The sequence below is a fragment of the Lotus japonicus genome, chromosome 4, assembly GCF_012489685.1.
Source record: "Lotus japonicus ecotype B-129 chromosome 4, LjGifu_v1.2".
Lineage (NCBI taxonomy): Eukaryota > Viridiplantae > Streptophyta > Magnoliopsida > Fabales > Fabaceae > Lotus > Lotus japonicus.
The window spans coordinates 17,574,466-17,593,920 of NC_080044.1; the positions used below are offsets into that span (position 1 = coordinate 17,574,466).

At 36.2% G+C, this 19,455-nt stretch overlaps 2 protein-coding genes and 1 non-coding gene across 3 annotated transcripts; all 3 read left to right on the forward strand.

Moving 5' to 3' along the window:
* Positions 1-2,191: 2,191 nt before the first annotated feature.
* TRNAH-GUG (transfer RNA histidin (anticodon GUG)) lies at positions 2,192-2,263 on the forward strand. Its single transcript has one exon. It is a non-coding gene; the product is annotated as a tRNA-His (tRNA).
* Positions 2,264-2,384: 121 nt separating this feature from the next.
* On the forward strand, positions 2,385-6,560 carry LOC130714863 (uncharacterized). The gene is made up of 5 exons (XM_057564833.1): positions 2,385-2,827; positions 2,915-2,996; positions 3,986-4,786; positions 5,579-5,836; positions 6,239-6,560. Exons 1-5 carry the CDS (start codon positions 2,464-2,466, stop codon positions 6,396-6,398), a joined length of 1,665 nt encoding a protein of 554 aa, XP_057420816.1. The 5' UTR covers positions 2,385-2,463; the 3' UTR covers positions 6,399-6,560.
* Positions 6,561-7,994: 1,434 nt separating this feature from the next.
* On the forward strand, positions 7,995-17,316 carry LOC130713883 (uncharacterized). Its single transcript, XM_057563701.1, has 17 exons — positions 7,995-8,331; positions 8,426-8,517; positions 8,686-8,727; positions 8,817-8,873; positions 9,753-9,827; positions 10,377-10,442; positions 10,760-10,802; positions 11,084-11,129; positions 12,990-13,083; positions 14,098-14,150; positions 14,232-14,316; positions 14,415-14,517; positions 14,594-14,686; positions 14,859-14,925; positions 15,465-15,531; positions 15,642-15,695; positions 16,907-17,316. Exons 1-17 carry the CDS (start codon positions 8,295-8,297, stop codon positions 17,048-17,050), a joined length of 1,218 nt encoding a protein of 405 aa, XP_057419684.1. The 5' UTR covers positions 7,995-8,294; the 3' UTR covers positions 17,051-17,316.
* The last annotated feature ends 2,139 nt before the right edge of the window (positions 17,317-19,455 follow it).

Genomic DNA, 19,455 nt, shown 5'->3' on the forward strand with positions numbered 1-19,455 from the left:
TAAATATATAAAAGATGAAGTTACAACATATGAGTTAAACAAAACAAACATATATGGGCTACATAGGTCCGCACAACTTTAACTAAGCATTATACTTTTTCCCAGTTAACACATTATTATTGGCTGAAATAAAAAGTGGTGAAATCGAGAAATTCAGTTAATAATGCAGAATATCCTAGTAATTGGACGAATCCAGTCAAATCACTATAATAGTGTTGATTGAAGAGTGAAATTCTGGCAACCGTAGGACAGATGTTTTACCATATGTCTAAGACATCTTGTACAACATTAAGCAAATCACAACAAACAATCAAGCAAGTTAAAAGACATAAAATCTAAAATCACACACAGAATTGTTAACCCAGTTCGGTGCAATATCACCTACGTCTGGAAGGTTTTCACCCGAGAAAGATAATTCACTATTATAGAGAAATTGTACACAAAAGGTCTCACCAGAATTGTCCCAGTTCAACTATATTTTCTACATATCTCTACCCATGGCTTATTACTTAGTCCTCCCCCTAAGTATGAGAGCTTCTCTCACTTTCTCACTCTCAATCACTGCCACAGTGATTGAACTCTAACAAGGGTACAAAGACAGATCTCAAGATCACACAACTAACACAACTCTTAGCTTACAACAACGACATATAGCTGCTAAGAGAACACTCAGTATGAACTCGAAAAACCCTAATACAAAAACACACGGTGAGCACCTAACAACTAGGTCTTGGGTCTTCATAAGTAGTAGTCTTCCAGGCCTTGTCTTCGTTGGGCTTGAAAGAGCACAAAGTCCACACACACGTAATCAGGAAGTTGTTTCAGAAACAAACAAGTAACAAATCTGCACAGAATCTCCAAACCGTGAATTAAGGTGCAGATACAAACTTCAACAAATAACCCCAAATCAAACCCTTGTAACCGGGTTTGACAACACTAAATATCTCCTTTGACGACGCACAGAAGCTTCCAACAATAACCTAACTTGATCACAAAGTAATCAACACAAAGCTTCACAAAAACTGCCAAGTAACAAAACGTCTCCCAGGGACAAATGTCATAGCACGATGTTACAACATCTTGTCCGACAACTTGGCACACACCAACATTAGCTAAAATGCAGACAACTATAACAAAGGAACAACAAAGGGGAACTGTGAACCTCCGGTGCAAAGGTGGTAGGAAGGAGTTGGAAGAAGAAAGAGGGTGTTGAGGTCACCCATCGTCGTCACGCCCAAGATGAGTCCTTGTAAAGACACTCCAATTCTTAAGTTAGAGGTTGAGGATTTTCAAGGATTTCTCTAAGTGGCGGGGTTAAGTGTGGGTATCTGTTTGATCTTTGGTTTGGTCTATTAAACCTAAGAGTCAACTAAGGAGGTCTTGATGATTGTAATGAGGGTCTGGTACAATGGTAAATCTCATCCATTGGGTTCTCTGTCTTTTTCAGAGATCTGAGGGTTGAGGCGGCTTCATGAGTGAGACCTAGAGTCTTTAACTTCACGCCCTACATATGTAGCTAGGTGAAAGGGCTCGTTATGGGGCGTGATGAGGTGACGTAAATGCCTTTGATACTTAGGCCCTTGAGTGGACAACAGTCGCAAGGAGAATGATCATATGAATTTTTTTTGCTGATTGTTGTGATCATAACGGTGCTGGATCAAAAGTAGGTCATGATCTACGAAGGCACAATCGTTGAAGGATCAATCGAATCGACCCCTAGAACAGTCAATGTTCTCACAATATTATTTGAGGCATGCATGAATTTCCTAACTCTATCACTCATGTTTAATGTCTACTACAATTAATGGAAAATAGAAAACAAGAGGATACATACATGAACAGAATTTTGCAGAGCAAATAATACTCCCTCCATTTGAAAAAGATAATAATTTACAGTTGTAGCACAAATAGTAAGATGACAATTATTGATGGTACAATGTTACTAAAATACCATTATTTAGTACCGTGTGCAAAAATTCTACATTTGATAGAGAATAATGTAGTTAATAGAGAAAAATTGTGGTTAGTTAATATGAAAGGTGATAAGTGAGAGAAAATCTATTAAATGATATTATAAGTGGAATTTATTTTAGAAATATGTGCATTAGCTTTCTATTTGAAGAAAACGAGGGAGTAGTTAAAAGTTAAATTTAGAATAAATTATATTTCAGCAACAACATAGCATCAAGATGTGGCTGTAGTTTAGTGGTAAGAATTCCACGTTGTGGCCGTGGAGACCTGGGCTCGAATCCCAGCAGCCACAATTTGAAATCTTTTTGACCTTCTTTTATTTTCAGTGTAATATGTTTTTGTTAGGGACCATTCTAGCACGAAGAGTATTTCTGGATGACCAAAAGTGCAATTAACCTTTTTTAACAACACCTCCTCTAATTCTGGGTTCACCCTTTCTCTCCCAGTTTCTGAATAGTAGCAGCAGCAACTAGCAAGAGACTGAGACTGAAAATGGGGAGTGAGATTGAGAGTCCAGAAATGGATGAATGGCGTTTCACATGGGAATCACAGTCCCAAACCCCAACGCTTCGCTTACTCCTTCTCTTCCCCAAAACCCTCCTTCCTCCTCCCTCTCTCCAAACCGTTCGCCTTCACTCCTCACACTCTTTCCTCCTCATCACCCTCTCCTCCGCCGTTGTCTCCCTTAGGGTTCCGATTCCGGCAAGAGTCTTACTCGACGCCGACGCTCCTCCTACCTTCCGCGCACTCTCCGACCACATCGAGGTCAAGCTCCTCCTCCTCCTCCCCCTCCACCACCCTATCCTCTCCGCCCTCTCTCCTCACCCTTCCTCCCGCCCTCTCCCAATGGATTCCGGTAGGTCTCAATCCTCGATTCCTCTCGATCCTCGTCACGAGAAACAAGGACTGTGTGCTTATTTTCTGCTTCTTTTTTTTCGTGCAGATGTTGAAAATTTGGCTTCTCATGGAGAAGTTGATTTTTACTGTAGAACTTGCGCTTTCAAGTTGACCAAACATCCACTCAGGTAACCAACCTCTCTGTCAATGTTTCTGTACATGAATGCAGTTAGTTTTCTCAAAACTGCGGATATTGAGTGATGAACTCAGATATTGAGAGAAGAAGGGAGAAGTTGAGAAAGAAAGTGATTCTCATATTTCTGAATTAATTAATGTTCAACTGATACAGTTTAGGCTTATTGCTCCGTTTGGAAGAACTTATTTGAGCTTATCTGATAGCATAAGTGCTTGTGTAAGTGTTTGGGAGAGCTTATGCAAACAGCTTATGACCTACCATAAGCTGTTTTGAGCTTATTTTCATAAGCTACTCAGGATAGCTCATGAAAAAGAGCTTATGCTGATATACAGCTTATTTTTAATTTATTTCAATACATTTTGTAAAAGCGCTTATGGTGGTGCTTAATTAAGCTGTTTTTCCAAACGGGGCCTTAGACAGTGAATTGCCCACTTTACCTTCTAACTAACCAACCTTGAACTTACTAACAGAATTCTAACCACCTCTAATAGCTTCATAATATCTAATTCTAGCTTAGTCTAAAAGTGGAGGATCTTGATTTAAAAATAAATAAGTTTCTTCGAGATAAGACGAGACCGAATGATTGAAAATGCTAAACTTGCATTGTTCTGTTAGTAGCAATCTTTATATACGCAGCAGTTAGTTACGAAGTAGAGTAAAAGTTAGTTGGTGAGTTAGAAACTAACCTAGCTGAGTTAGGAACTAATCATGTGACTAACTAAATCAGTTTGAGAACTAACTAATAAACTAGCAGAATTCTGGTTACATATATATAAGTCCAATGCAAAACGGTGTTATTGTTAAAAGGAGTGCACTGCTGGAATTCGTCATTCGTTTATTCTTCATCTTGTATGATTGATAGCTTTTGGTTATATAGGCACTAGATGGCGTATGTATGATGAGGTTGAAATATAAATGCAGATGATAATTCTCATTGATATTGTTTGGTTTGGCCTTCTGGGGTTCACGTTGCTTATTTAGGAATTTTGTTGAAATGCCATCAGCGAATTGGAGGGAGGTGGCTGACAATTGGTTCGGGGCTTGTTGTTGTTCGTTTGGGGGTGTAAGCGAGAAGCTGGTTTTGAGGTATGTGAATTCTCACACGTGCGCGCCGGGGATTTGCCTTTTGAGTCCTGCGTCTGTCATTCTTTGTAAGGATGATCTTGTGGAGTGTAATTTACATGCTGAAGGGTGTGGACAGCGAGAGTGTGGTTCTAAAGCAGATAACCTTGGAGATGATGATGTTGTTGGCGATGGCAAGGCAAGTTTTGGATTGAATGAGGAAAGAACTTCAACCTGCGCTGATGCTGGTGAAGTAGCCTGTGCTTTTGAGGATAAGTTAAGGCTTGTGCATCCTGAGAATGAAAAGCTCTCTATGAATTTTAGAGGTGAAGGCAATGACTTCTCTCATTCATGTACAGATTCTAATGGTGCTGAAGATGTGGCTAACACTCCTAGTTGTTGTGCTCATTCGATGGGCATTATCGGGGATGAAGACGGTGAACATCATTTATCTGGGACTGCTAGAAAGACAGAAACTATTGAAATCAGGGAAAATCAGAAGCCTCTCCTCAATGGTTTTCTTGAAGATGTTTTCATGGCTAGATTATCAAATCTTTCAAAGGATATTGATTGGCATGAATTCACATGCCCTCAATGCATGTCTCTCCTTGGAGCCTACCCATGTTGTGAGGGCTATGCACCTGTAGATGGTGGAGTAAGGTTGTTCAAATGCTATATTTCAACCTGTGTGCCAGTTGGAGGATCAGAGGACATTTTCAGGTTAGCAAAGAATGAATAAATATATTTCTATTTCTTTTTCTTTATAATTCTGTTTCATAAAAAGTGATGACTTGGTTTTGTGCCGCTGTAACTTGATTGCAGCTGACTGTAGTGAAGTAGGTCCAGTTAAACATTTTTGTTTCTGGGACTTGTTTAAGTGAAACTAATGTCTTGGTGGATAATTTGATTAAGCTAGTTGGCTAATTTTGGGAATAACAAGTGAGTATGATAAATAATAATTGGACAGTCGAAATTTTACACAGGAAGAAAAAGTCATGAATTCTTTCATTCATACTGAACTTGGTGGGAAAGAACTCAGACATGGGCCAATGAGTGTGAGTTGTCAATTACGGTATCTGTGTATGGCCCAATAAAAATATGAACCACTGTTTTATGACTTTATCTCTATTTTCTTTTATAATAGGGTGTGCAAAGGTTTTACCAAGTTACCAATCAATTTCAGACTTCTATCAACAAAAAGAACTAATAGTTGAAGACATGGCCTTAGCATCTTGAAAATTCAGGGTTGGTTGATCATCAAATTAAAATATACTATAGGATGAACGTGAGAAAGAAAATTGTCTGTGCCATGCTGTTTCTTCTTGACCGTATGAATGAATGATCATGACTGCATCCACATTGTCTATTCCTGGCTATTACTTTCTTTTTTGCAGTTTTAGTGAAAGATTAACCGTATTATATAATTTTCAATTTTTCTTTAAATTACTTTTGAAGTTTGCTTTTTGAATATGGATGTACTGAATAAATTTTAATGCATTATATTTTCACCAGCGAGTACACAATGGACAAAATGTTTGCAAATCAGTTGATGGGGTGTGCAACCGATGAATCATCATTCCGGTTTGTTGTTAGAGATCTGGCAACCAAATCCCCTGTCCTGCAAATCATTCTTTTAAATCCAGATACTTGGTCCTGTTCTGGTAATTGTTCTGTTGTTGAGGACGAAGACCCAGTTCCTAAATTACAGCTACGGCCCATCATCAAGGTGCTTTTTTCTGATTTTAGAGCTGCAACTGAATCTCAATTAAGGTCAGTCATCAAGTTATATCTTTTATCATGATGAATATGTTCATTGGCAAAATCTCTATATTATGTAAAGGTTTTTCTGTCTTTTTTTTCTTTTTTGTTCTTGAGCTTTAGAATTAGGAGCACCCGTTCTTTTTGCTTTTGTTTCTTTTGGTGTCTTGAAACTTGAGTGGAGTTTGTCTGCTACCTAGCGAATTATCATATAAGCTTGAACAAGAGACAAAAATAAACAAACCAAACATTCTTTCTCATGAATAGGAAAGGTATAGGTAGGAATTATTACTTGTTACTTACCTCTGAATTATCAATGGGTTCATATCATATATATATATATATATATATATATATATATATATCTAATCTCTCATATTACTTGCGGCCCAATAATTTGTACAACTGGTGCAGGATGATAGAAGAATGGGCAACAAAGAATTCAGCTGAAATTTTTTTCATGTTATCTCGTCAAATACAAGATTTGATGGGGTCGTTGATGACAGCAAAAGATATATACCCACCTTCATATGCTTCCTATCAAGGATTAATCTTGTCGTCTGTGCATCAGTAGGAATCTACTCAACAATTTGGTGATCAAACTTCTTCACTAATAGGGCTAAGCAAAGGATGATTTTCTGTTTTGTATGCATTCAACCAAGTTTGATAGCTAAAATTAATTTAACAGAAGCCAGAATGATATTGATTGATCAAATGGATAAATTAATTTTGTTAATTTATGTTTTAAGTTAAAAATGTCCTCACGCTTTTCCCATCTTCAAATGTGTGGCTAAATTTTGTTCTAGTTTTCAGGTTATGTATCACTAGTATTAGGGGATTACTATTGGTACATCCAAAATTGCTATTTGCACGCTCTAGATAATGTCTAAATGACTTTAAAAAACTTGGGTTAAACTTGGGTCCACCTAATTAATCTAAATTTTTTATGATCATTTAGACAACTTTGTAAAATTACACAAGTAGAAACATACTTCTAGATTTCATAAGGGCTCATTTGGTACATCGTATTAGGTATGATAGTATAAGTTTATACAATACACTATGAACTTATTCATTGTTTGGTGCTCACATTGTATATAAGCTTATATATCAATTCTCTCTTATACATCAAAATGATAGATTATTTAATTCACCATATAAATTATGAATAAGGTATAATAAGAGTATGATGTATAAACTGCCACCACCACAACCCTCCAACACCACCGCCGCCACTACCACCACCACTGCCGCCACCACTACCGTCGTCACCACCACCACCATCACCATCATTGATATTGTCATCGTTATCACCACTATTGCCACTACCGCCGCCACCACCACCACCCTCCACCACAGCTGCAACCACCACCATGGTTGTCGCCACCATCACCACGCTCCACCATTGCCACCATTGTTGTTGCCAACGCCTCCACCACCACCACCACCCTTCGATATCCTTTTTTCGCCTCTAACATTCTCATTTGGAAAATAAACAACCTTGAACACATGGGCTGGCAAAGAGTAAGGATGATACATGATCATCCACCAAATTTTCCCACAAGTGGCAGTATTAAAAGCCTTAAAGTTATGGAAACCAAGAACCCTGTCACTCTGGGATAAACAGTTTATCTCATTTGAGCCAATGCATCTCCTCCTCGATACATCACCACCTCAATAGGATCTGCTTATCATCCTTTCAACTTAGGAACACAAGCCATCAGGAAGAATAGAACACGACGTAATATATTAAGGTATGGATCGAGCCACATTTGATTAAAACTTCTCTACTTGCAGAGAGGCCTTTCCTCCCACCATTTCAGTTTCTTCCAAAACTCTTCTCTAAACAAAATTAAATATCCAAGACTTACCAATGATTGTCAGAAGTCTCAAATACTTTTCATAGCTTTCCACTGTCTTAAAAAAACAAAGGTCAAAAATGAAAAAGATGCGCAAAAAGTACATCAAACATGTCCAATTTAAAAAAAAAAACTCAGTTTGATCTAATCATAATCAAAAGAAAAAAATCATAACTAAGAATTCCTAATTAACTTTTAGTTTACAATACCCTTTAAAACTTTAATTTTGTGTGTTAAAATTTAAAGCACTTTTTAGTAAGTAACAAGGTTTTATAAGAGGACTGAGTTTCGAAGCGCAGAAGAAAGAAAGCTGGATTTGCCACCCCAACCATTAGATTTCACACTCCATATTTTCGGATTTTCAAGTTCCGATTCGTGATTTGTAGTGCAAAATACATGTAACACCCCACTTGAGTGAAAAAATGCTTCGAAAACCTTATTTCCGAAATATTTCGGAAACTAAGTTTTCGTAAGTGGGGTGACATTTATAATGAATGGGGTGCCAAATCTAATGATACAGAAGAAACAATAGTTTGGTTCGTAGCTTCACACCCTTCCTGCTGGAGCTCACTGCTGCTATATGTAGATTTTCATTGTCGCTCGCTCTCAAAATGCGTCACGCTACAACGTTAACCGTTTTATTTCTTGGTGGGTCTTTCGTTTCTCCATGTTATTCTCTTTCTCTGGTTTTCCGTCTCAGTTTCTCAAACGATTCATTTTCTATATATATTTTGTGTTTTAGGTGTTCTTTTGCAGACACCATGGATCGCTTCAATTTCGATGCCAACCTCCAATTGCTACGCTTTCGATAACTCAAGTCGCATTGTTGATTTCGTATCCTTCATTAGTTAAGCACTGCAATTTAATGTTACTAATTATAAATGGGTCATTCATGGATTTGGATTTTAATATATTATTGTGGATTGTTGAAAATTATTAATTGGTGATGATGTGGTTAGTTATGTTGTTTCTATACTTGTTTTTATTTAACTTGCTAATTAGAGTAGCTGGATTGGTTACCTTTGGGAGTATGATGATGTCAAGGTAATGTTTTCAGATAGGTGTTGTTGTAATATAAGAATGATTTTGTTCCTGTTGCGTGCGGCTAAGTTATTCACTTTGCTTTGATGCAGGAAGGTTCTGACTTGGTGATACGATTTTGCAAAGATGTGGAGCGTAGATCACAAACGGTACTCCATCTCACCATGCTTTCAAGTTTCAAGCACTTCTTTTAGGCTTGTGGATTGATAGTTTGTGTTATCTGATGAAGAACATACTTAGTTTTGCATTTTTTTTATCATCTCATTTCCTTGGAATAAATCCACCTCAAGCTCCTACGTCATTGTCTTTGTAAAATGTAAACCATGTTTAACTTGGCTTGTATAATATAAATCTTAAAATGATTGCTAAAGCAACCCCTTATCTGATTCATCCGTATATGATATACCAAATGGATAGCTCACAAGATGCAGATATGTACTACTTAATAGACCTATGAGTTCTTCTTACTTATTATTCATTCTCTAATGAAACTGAGGACTGAAAATATGAGCTTTCATCACTTCTGTTTGGGTTTCTCCTCATGGTTATTTGAAGGAGATTTTTTAAACAGATTTGTTGAGGGACAAAGGCACTTAAAAGTTTTGAGATGATGAACTTTAGTTTTTAGTTCCTTCTTTTCCATCCCCTAATTAAGAATAGAAGGTTTTTGCGAAGATTATTAGTTATATGTTTGTGTCTTTCATTATTTGTTTACTGGCTGATGCACATACATAAGTATTCCCCTGTTTTATATTATAACTACTATCTGAATATATAATGACTTTAAGACAGTTAAATTAGGTTAAGCTACACTAATTGTGGATCTTATATCTGACATAGATTTACCTAAAGTTGAAAGTCCAACCAGGTTATTGATGCGTTAGTATGTAGAGTGAATAATCATTGTGAAGAACTTGTGTTTTCTTGTATCTTATTGTTGCGTTTCAAACTTTTTCTAGTAAGGCTTGTCCATTTTCTTTGATGTAATATATTCTTCACTTCATAGGCTGATGCTTAAAACTATTTAGGGATATGTTGATTTCGGCCGTTTTGATAGATTCAACTACTTTGTTGCTGGTTCTGGTCAGTCTGACTTTGTACAAGTAAGTTCCTTGTGTTTATTCTATATTATGGGGAAAAAATAAAAACAATGAATAAGGATACTTATGACACATCAGAAGGAAATTATTACTATCTATATGTTATCTTTTTGTTTTTGTTTTCTTGAGCTTTTGGTCGTAAGAATAGCTAACAGTGTGAAACACATCAGAAAGATTGTAAATTTTTGAAATAATAGTCAACTATTGAAAGAAGAAATGCTACAAAGGTCACACTCATCTTTATTAGCCACACGAGTAGGCAGTAGCATTGTAATTTTAAGAAAAATTCCCAACTTGCAAAATTAGATATTAAAAGAACAGGCTTTCAATGATGTTGCAATCTCCTTAGTGGCCAATGTGAGAATGCATTGGCCTCTTGGAGAGAGTAACAGATTTTGTGTAAGAGCACTGGTAGAGCCTCATGACATGACACCTGGACTCCAAAACTATACCAGATGTTTCAAACTTGATTTTACTCTTTGCTTCAAATTCTCATCTCCTTTCTCGTTTTTATCGCTCTCCTGCTTTCTAAGCCATTTTCTTTACCTGTAGGAGTTTTATAATGGTGACCTGATGGGTTGTGAGCAAACTTTTGACAAAATGGGACGAACAGCACAGGTTGGTGCTACTCTGAAACTTTCATTTTTTATCAACTAGACCATAGACTCCAGAAGAAGGATAGGGGAAATGGGAACAAGGATTATCTCATGAAGGAAGGGGTATGCCCAGGTAGAGTTTTCTGGGTGGGAACTGTATGATGGTGGCAGGAATCTGTTAACTGCCTAGCAAAGAGGCACTATAGGTGTATACTAGGCTAAATATTTGTAGTCTAATACACTATATTTTTATCTGTAAACATTGAGGATTCTTTAGCATAAGACTTGTGTCATTATGTGATCATTACACCTTTCTCATATTACATTCATGTCTTTCAGGTAAATATTATATGTGGGAGTTGTTTGAATGGACAATGTAAAGGTATGACTGTCTATCTTTGAGAGATTGGGCTGCTTGAATAGTGCACAATGGCCCAACCCTGATCCTTCCCACTCATGATTGTCTTTAATTTTGTGGACCACCACTATGATTGTTTAGAAGTACAATTTATTGGAGCGTAAAGGGTAAAAAAAATCTAAAAATAAAGGGAATATTTTTGGTGTTGGCTAATAAAATTTTCCTGAAACGTTCAATGGCTTTGGCTATTTTAAATACTGTTTCAAAGTAGGATATCACATGTCTTAGTTTTTGTCTTATTGCAGGGCGTCCTGGATGCATATGTAATGTGACATATGAATCAAAATGCAGGTATTTGATACGTCACCCTGTTCTCAACTGTCATTTTGTAATTTATAATGCATTTTTCAAAATCTTTCATTTTGTCATTATCAGTTTCGCATTTTGCATTGCTAATTATTTGTGAGTCAAACTGTCAAACCAAAGTGTGTTCTTTCCTTTTAACTTGGAACTTTGAAGGAAATAATACAATAGATTTGAAGGCTCCCCTTCTCACTTTCCCTTTTGAATTTAACAACATTAATGTTTAAATAAAAGTTTAGCCATTTTAGTTTTCCCACATTTGGGTTTTGGTGCATATTTGGGAGGGGGGGGGTGTATCATATGAGGGTCGTTTGTATATGAGAGTGAGATAAATAAAACTTGACTGTAAATCAAACCATGAATGGTTGAGATTTAAACATAAAATCGTGTGATCTTTTCAAAATCAGATGATTCCTTGTGCTGCATTTTGGCTGTCCACCACCACGTCTAACAAGCTGTGCCTATTGGGTCATGGAAACCTCAGAATAAAATTTACTTCCTGGGTTATCAATCGTATTCTATTGTGGCTGGTGGCCTCTATCTATAGAGCTCTGTTCATTGTGTGTTTTACATTACACCTCTTGTGCTGTGATTTGTGCTGAAATCACGTCCATTAACAGATGTTCGCACTTCTATCGCTTAATGGAGGGTACAGCTCCCCTTTGCTCCCATTTTCTAACTTATCCAGAAACAAATATAGTTACTACTTGCTAGATCCATTGCAAAGGCCAAGTATCATGCTATATTATTATGACTGCAACAACTTGTGGACTTGTATGGTTAAAGTAATTGCTTGAACATCTTAAAGTGAGAAATGTCAAGGAAATGAAACTATTATGTCACAACTTGCCTATGGCTTCTATCCCATTTTCCATGAAAGAGCCAACTACATAGATATTAATTGCCATTTTGTTAGAGAAACTGTTCTCTCTGACAAAATCACTACTGGTTTTTGTCAACTCCAACAACCATTTAACGGATATATTGACTGAGTCTTCAAAGGGCCTTGGGTTGTGTTAGGATCTAATAGTAAGGTTTGGGACTTGAGTCCCACATTGGAAGTATATGATTCTGGTGTAGGGTTTATAAGGTCTTGGGTTCTGCAACTACAATGGCTAGCTTATATGGTATGGTTTTCTCAAGGTTATTATCAACTATTATCAGAGCCTTTCACTTCTCTCCGCCACAAACAGGTGGTGGGTGGTGACAGTGTTTGCCCGGGTCAAAGAGCTAGTGCACAGTCAGCCCACATGGGTGCTGGAGCTGTGTAGCGTGGTAGGATGTTAGGATCTAATTTCAAGATATGAGATTTTGGTCCCACATCGGGAGTATGTGATTCTGGTCTGGAGTATATCAGGCCTTGGGCTTTCCAACTATCATGCTATATTTTGTGGTATGGTTCTCTTGAGGTTCTTATAAGATCGGTTTTATTTGTAACAAGCTTGACACTTTTGACATTTATGTTTCATCTCAAGGGGGAGTGTTAGAATTAGTCACATGTTAATAATTAGCCTTTAATAATCACATAGCCATAGCTGGCTCATATAGATTATTAGGAATTAGCATGATAGTATTTATATTATGCTTTGTAAATTGTAATTACTCTCGATTTGTAGTGTCACTGTAACTTCTGTGTAATTGACACAAAATCCTTCAGTTCTTTAAACATGACAAAGGAAAGAACATATAATGTGAATGCATATATTCAATTATTTTTTAGCAGACATTAATTATGATTATTCTCTGGTTCTTGTTTCTTAAAGTACTTATATAATGATTTCCCATATTAGCTGTTGAACTGTTGACCGTTTGATATTTGAAGTTTATGTCAATCTTGATGTTTCTCAGGGTTTTAGTTGAACTTGCAATTCCATGTGAGAAACCGGGCCCACTAGTATTTCAAGGTTTCACTGTTGGTTTTCATCCACGATCATGGGAACTTGTGAGTAGCTCCCATTCTCACCTATGCGCATTTATTTGTTTGCTTGATGAGAGTATGCATAAGTCCTAGAATTAAGTTGCAGGAACACTCGATTTTGTTGTCCTTGGTAGATTATCAAAACATCCACTTGATCCTTAAAAAGTACAACCTCTAATTCTGAATCAATGCAAGAAGAGAAAGAATGATATATAATGGTGTTTTTCCTGGGAGTTTGAGAGCCTAATCTCGATCTCACCAAAAACTAATTGACCAATTAATTGCCTTCCTTTACATCCTCTGTCTTTATTTATGAAATGCTGTTAGGTACCAGTAGGAAGAGAGACAAATAGGAATGAAATGCACTTGAGACAGTATATTATGGATTTGGGTGATGCACGACAATCTGGTAAAGAAGTGTTTACATAATGGAAAAGAAAAAGCAAACACGTAATAGGCAATTTCATAGAGCCCAATTCTCTCCTGATTCCTCACTCAAGTGCTACCCCACCTTCTATTTCAACTCCATACACAGTTATACCCCTCCCACAATCTCTCTCATTCACATCACCCTTCCCTGCCTCACTGTCCCTAATCCACTGCCACATCGGCTGGCAGTTAGTCCCTTCTCTGGAAAGTATCAAGTGGATTGCACCTTTTTCTCCTCCTCTCATAGACTTTAGTGACTTTGGGCCTAGTAATGATTGTACCCGCATCAAAGGCTTATAAATTAAATGCAACAACTTTCCCAATCAGGCTTGCTCTTCAATAACAATTCCTAAAATAGTGACATCAAATTCATCTTCAAATAATAATTTTTTATCATCGAATAATTTCAATTTAGCATCAAACAGTAAATTTTAGACTTTTTTGGTAAGAACTCTTAGATTATTTTGATGTCAAAAAATTATTCAAGGACCAAATTAATGCAATAATCTTTTGAGGACTGAAGTTATGTTCTGAAATTCTTTCAAGGACCATAATTGGGGTTTATTCAGTTAAATTATAATACTAAATTTTATTTTTATGAAATTCTAGGTGAATAATGGCATGACTCAATTTGGTTTTGAGAAAACCCACCATGAATTTAGGTCAGTATGTATCTGCGCTTCAGTTACTCAAGCTTAGCTTCAATTCATACAAAGAATGCGTGTCATGTTTACTTTTTACAGCTTTCAGACAGGACAAACTCATGCAGTCCTGTTTATGACTGCAGTTGCTTCACTTTCATCCTTGGTTCAAAAGCCTATTCTTGAGGTATTTTGTTATTGGTTTTCGTCTTTGGGGAACTGTTTTTGGCTTTCCTCAAGCTCAAGATTATGGTAACATGACCTATGTTGTTTGTCGCTAATTAGGTTATTCCACCTAAGGGCTTAGAAGTTCGATTATCTGGATCGGCTGCCAGTGGGAAGCCTCCTACGACTTTGTCACCAACAATGTTGATTATTGATTGGAGATGTATGGTACCACTTATTTTAGGAGCATCAATGTTTTATAGGATTGTCTTTGTTAAAATTTTATGTTTAAACTCCAGGTGAGGTGGCCCGTGATACCCCATATGAAGTTAATATCACAATCCCAGTTGAAGGTTATGAACCGATTCAATTTGTACTTACTAAAATGTGTGGTGAGTGATAACTGGAAAACTATAAAGTCTGCTACTGTTCCAGCATTCCTTGTGTCCTTTATATCCTTTTAATTGATATGGGGGTTATGCCGATGATATTACATTCTTCTTTTTAACTTTCTTACATTATAGTTGTGAATGAATGGCTACTTCTTTTCATTCGTTGTTGCAGACTATAAACAGAATCCAGGAGGTGGTACCACAAGAGGATGGGCAATATTTGGAGTGCTATCTTGCATGTATAGAAACTTTCTCCTATATTTTATTCAACAACAAGAGTTTCACCACATTAGTTCTCTGAAGATTTTTCACCGAAGTCCTTCACAGATTAAAATGCCATCATATCAATCTTTTAAAGAATTAATCACCAAATTAGTTTCTCAAAGTTATCAAGTTATCACCAAACTAGTTCTTTGGTGCCACCACCTTAGTCCTCTGCATCTTGTGTCACCACTTTAGTCGTCTATATGTGTGAATGTAGTGCAACTGATAAATATGTATCCTTGAGGGGCTAATTTGGTGAAAAATTGTTTAAAAGACTAATACAAGGACACCTTAATCTGAGGGAATAATTTGACAAAAAAATATGTAGAGAACTAATATGACGTGACCATGATCATAGGAGGACCATGTTTAGGGATTATTCTATTTTATTTGTGTTTTGATTATGCCAAAGTAAAAATATAAAACCTAGCATTAGGTGTTCAAATTCTACATGTAGTTCATAAACAGTGATTGTCTGTCTTGTCATACCTTCATGTCATTGTTTATTGGGCAGATTCTTAGTCTCATCAACAATTTTTTGTTGTGGAGGATTCATTTACAAGACAAAGGTGGAACGCCAGGTCAATAATTTTCTCTTTTACCAGCAAATTTTAGGCCTAGGATGGTTGCTAAGTTTCAGTTCTGTCATAGGTTATGCATCTTAATTATCTGTTATGTTAACCTTTTGCAGCGTGGAATTGATGCATTGCCTGGCATGACAATCTTATCTGCCTGCTTAGAGACAGTGAGTTCAGCGCTCATACTAATTTTTATTGTTTTATTGCAATTTTTACATGAACTTCATTGATAATGAGTGAATTCTGAACTCTATGATAGACTAGGTCAATGTTAATCATCAACTAATTAACCTTATTAGGTCTGAGCTTGATTATACTAAATTCTATGACATGGATTTGAGAAATCGTAAGCATATGCTAAATTTGAGAGAATGTTCGTTACAATTATATTTTCCCATTTAATATCCAAGGAGGTGGAGAAAACAATTTGATGGGAAAGAAAACAAATAAGAAAAGTGGAGAGAACATATCGATTTTGTTTTTTTAACTGTTTTAAGTTTTATATTTACATTTATCGCCCTATATATTTCATTGGTCTACTTTTGAAAACATGTGAACCAAATTAGAGCCTTCGCAGCCTTATGATCATTATGTTAATATCAAAATTACTCCCCAAACCTCTTCATTAATAACTAGTTATGTTTAAGTTGAGAGAAAAAATGTGAAACTACAAATGTGAAATTGTTTGTATTGAAAATTTTTATATATGCAGAATGCAGTCATCTTAGAGCCTATTTGGTTTTTTTCATCTCCTGTTTTAGTTTCAAGTTACAAACCTGCACCTTGTTTATAGTTTGATTCCCATTTTCAAAGTTTATACATGAAACAATGAAAACAAAAAAAGTTGTTGTCACTAGTTCCTGTACAAACTTTTGAAAACAGAATAGCAATGAACCGAAAACAAGATGAATTTTGTAATTTAAAACTGAAAATAGGAAATGGAAACAGGAAATTAAAAGATCCTTAAATTTCTTGCCTGTACTGGTACAATTTCAGATGCATCATGGGTTTGCATTCCTAGAAATCTTTGTAAAAACTGTCACGATAATTTCAAGTGAAACACTGTCAAAATAGTCAAAAGAAATGATATCCATGGATTAAGATCCTTTGTTATGACATGATAATGTCAAGTGAAACACTATGTCTATCTCTTCCTTTGTAAATATTCCTAGGGTTCTCACTTACTCAATACCTATGAAGAGAGAGATATGTATTGTCATGTGAAGTTTCCATATGAGAGGAAGCTGATCCAATGCTCCATGGGACTTTTCACAAAAGCAATCTTATTGCAGTTTTTAAAGTTTGTGTAGTAGGATTGCTTGCCACCTCATTTGCATACTAATCTAATTAACATTTGTTGAAATTATCATGAAAATAGATCGGTGGAGCTGCACAAGGGCAAGGGTACTCGCGGCCAGAACCCTTTGGCAGCGAAACCTCTTGGGAGCGCCCTCCTGCTGCAGGTCCTTCTCAATCTCAAGGCGCATGGAAACCAGCAGAAAGAAAATATGGCTCCATTTGATTCTGTACTGCCACTCCGTTTTTTGCTTTGTACAACCATTTTATCTAATTATTTGGTATCTATTCTGCCAAATATGTTATTTGATTGATTGATATCAGGGGATTTTGAAGCCTCATTCTGATGTATTTTTTGTCAACCAAATTCATGGCTACAAAGTAGAGAAAGACGTAGTCTAATGCACATGTTTTTAAGCCATGTACATCAAACTAGTCTTTCAAGTTTTGTACAAGAGATCTTATTTGACTGAAAAGTATACATTTTAAATATCTTAGACGCAATTTTTATCATAAAAAAAGTTTTATAATCCATTTTATATCATTGTGTAATCAATTTGACTCAGTAATTAGAAGTACAGCATATAGAAGATGGAAACTCCACCTGCTATCTGACAGATTCTTTGTAGCTCAAGTTATTATATATGCAGTAAAAGTTAACTTGGGCAAACAATTGAAGGATTCTTATTCTAGCACAATTCTTATTATAACCAAGACTACTTTTAATAGTCAAAAGCCTAAAAATATAGTAATATACAAGCAAATAATGCTAAAACGCCGACAACTTTAGTTGATAGAACTATTATCCTTGAAACGAATAGGTTTACCAAACACACCTATTCCTTCAGCACATTGTATCACAAAATTATCTAATATTCGCTTTAATTACACTTTTGTTTAAATAGTTTGTATATCATAATACATAAAAACAAATGCAAAATGATTAAATTACTATTGAAGGTTTAGAAGTCAAAATTAATTAAATTATTTATTCTTTAAAAGTTAAGAGGTCGAGCTAGGCTGCTACCAAATGCAACGTCTTTGTAAGATGAAGAAAAAGATAATGAAGAAACAAATTTTAACCATTAATTATCTACCTACCATGATCATGTACAGGAGGAAGGAGTCAAAAAGTGATTCTGTCTTTATGTAAAACCGAGTGAACTTTGATTTGATTCTATATATATAAACAATGTAAACATCAAGCAAAGTAAAATTATGGATGATTTGCTTTTGTGGGATTCGAACTCATTCAAGGAATACATTTTACTTGGCTTGTGTTACAGAACCATTTCTTTTTTGGAAAGAAATTATACATAGTCAACTGAGCAGGTGAGTCCACCTTAATTAACTTTTGTAACTCTAATAAGACACAGAACATTATTAACCTGCAGATTGACCAAGCTGTAATTTGATAAAGTCATAGATAGTTTATCTGGAAGCACTATGGAATTAGGGCTCTGCTTAGTGCAAGTGAAGCATCAAAAGATTCAAAAATGTTATTGGCTGGCTGATTGAAATGCAATGTGTCTATGGCTCTAAGGTTGTAAATTTTACTAGAGCAAATTTGAATTCTTGGTTAAATCTCTTTCAGTCATTTTTTTAAAGGCTCTTTAAGTCATTTTATTCCACCTTAAAAGTTACTCATTGTCATTTCTCCTTCATTTTTTTTCGGCTTAATCCAGTTTTTGGTCCCTATCCTTTGTCATAAATATGGGTTTAGTCCCTCGCCGGAGTAAAGGTGGGGATTGGTCCCCAGTTTTTTGTAAAATAGTTGGCTTTGGTCCTTCCGGCCGGTTGGGTCAACGCCGGAGCTCCGCCAGCTGATGTGGCCTTTGCCACGTCAATTAATGAGCTTATGTGGAATTTTTATTTATTTTTTATTTAAAAATTTTTTTAAAAACCCAGATTAATTACCATCATTCAATCTTAATCTTCATCATCCTCAACTTCATCTTTTCTTTCTTTTAGAAACCCAGAAACCCAATCTGAAACTTGCCCTAATTAAATTAAATTGATCTTCATCATCATCATTTCACCATCTTCCTGAGTCAAACCAGTGAAAATTGAAATGCTCCCTCTGAAAAGACTTTCTTACGTTGAAATGAAGGAGACCAAAAATAAAATATTTTCATATCCATTCTTCAAATCAAAATCGAAAAGAACGGTGAAACTACACATCAAAATCAAAACTAGAATCGAAACTAAAAGGGTGCCTCCCATCAAGCAAATACAAGAAAAAATCAAGGTCAGTGACCAAGATTAAAAAACAGGAAGAAAAATAGAAGCATAGTTACAGGGGTAAAACAGAGGAAGCATAACACAAGAAAAAGAAAATGGAGCACAGCGTGAGGGCCTCCACATAAATTTTTTTTTCTTCCACATAATATCCAAGAAGAGGTAGCTTATGTCTTCGTCCAACAAAACCTGCCGCACTCTCACAAGCAACAACCACGCCCAGCTAGGAGAATCACAGCACCAACAGATACTCAAGAACAGAATCCATAGACACCAACCAAAGATCCAGCGCTTCAAAAGCTCAGATCTGTCACCACCAAACTGACGCCTTCATCGCGCGAGGTTCAGATCCGCGCTTCAGGTCCTCGATCTCGTCCACTATCACCACCGTTC

Bases quoted from the DNA above. Each gene is read 5' to 3' on its own strand.
- LOC130714863 (XM_057564833.1), top strand. From the start codon at position 2,464: ATGGGGAGTGAGATTGAGAGTCCAGAAATGGATGAATGGCGTTTCACA. The intron at 2,828-2,914 runs GTAGGTCTCAAT...TTTTTCGTGCAG, and splicing joins CCCTCTCCCAATGGATTCCG to ATGTTGAAAATTTGGCTTCT. The intron at 2,997-3,985 runs GTAACCAACCTC...TTGCTTATTTAG, and splicing joins TTGACCAAACATCCACTCAG to GAATTTTGTTGAAATGCCAT.
- LOC130713883 (XM_057563701.1), top strand. From the start codon at position 8,295: ATGCGTCACGCTACAACGTTAACCGTTTTATTTCTTG. The intron at 8,332-8,425 runs GTGGGTCTTTCG...TTTGTGTTTTAG, and splicing joins GTTAACCGTTTTATTTCTTG to GTGTTCTTTTGCAGACACCA. The intron at 11,130-12,989 runs GTATTTGATACG...GATGTTTCTCAG, and splicing joins ACATATGAATCAAAATGCAG to GGTTTTAGTTGAACTTGCAA.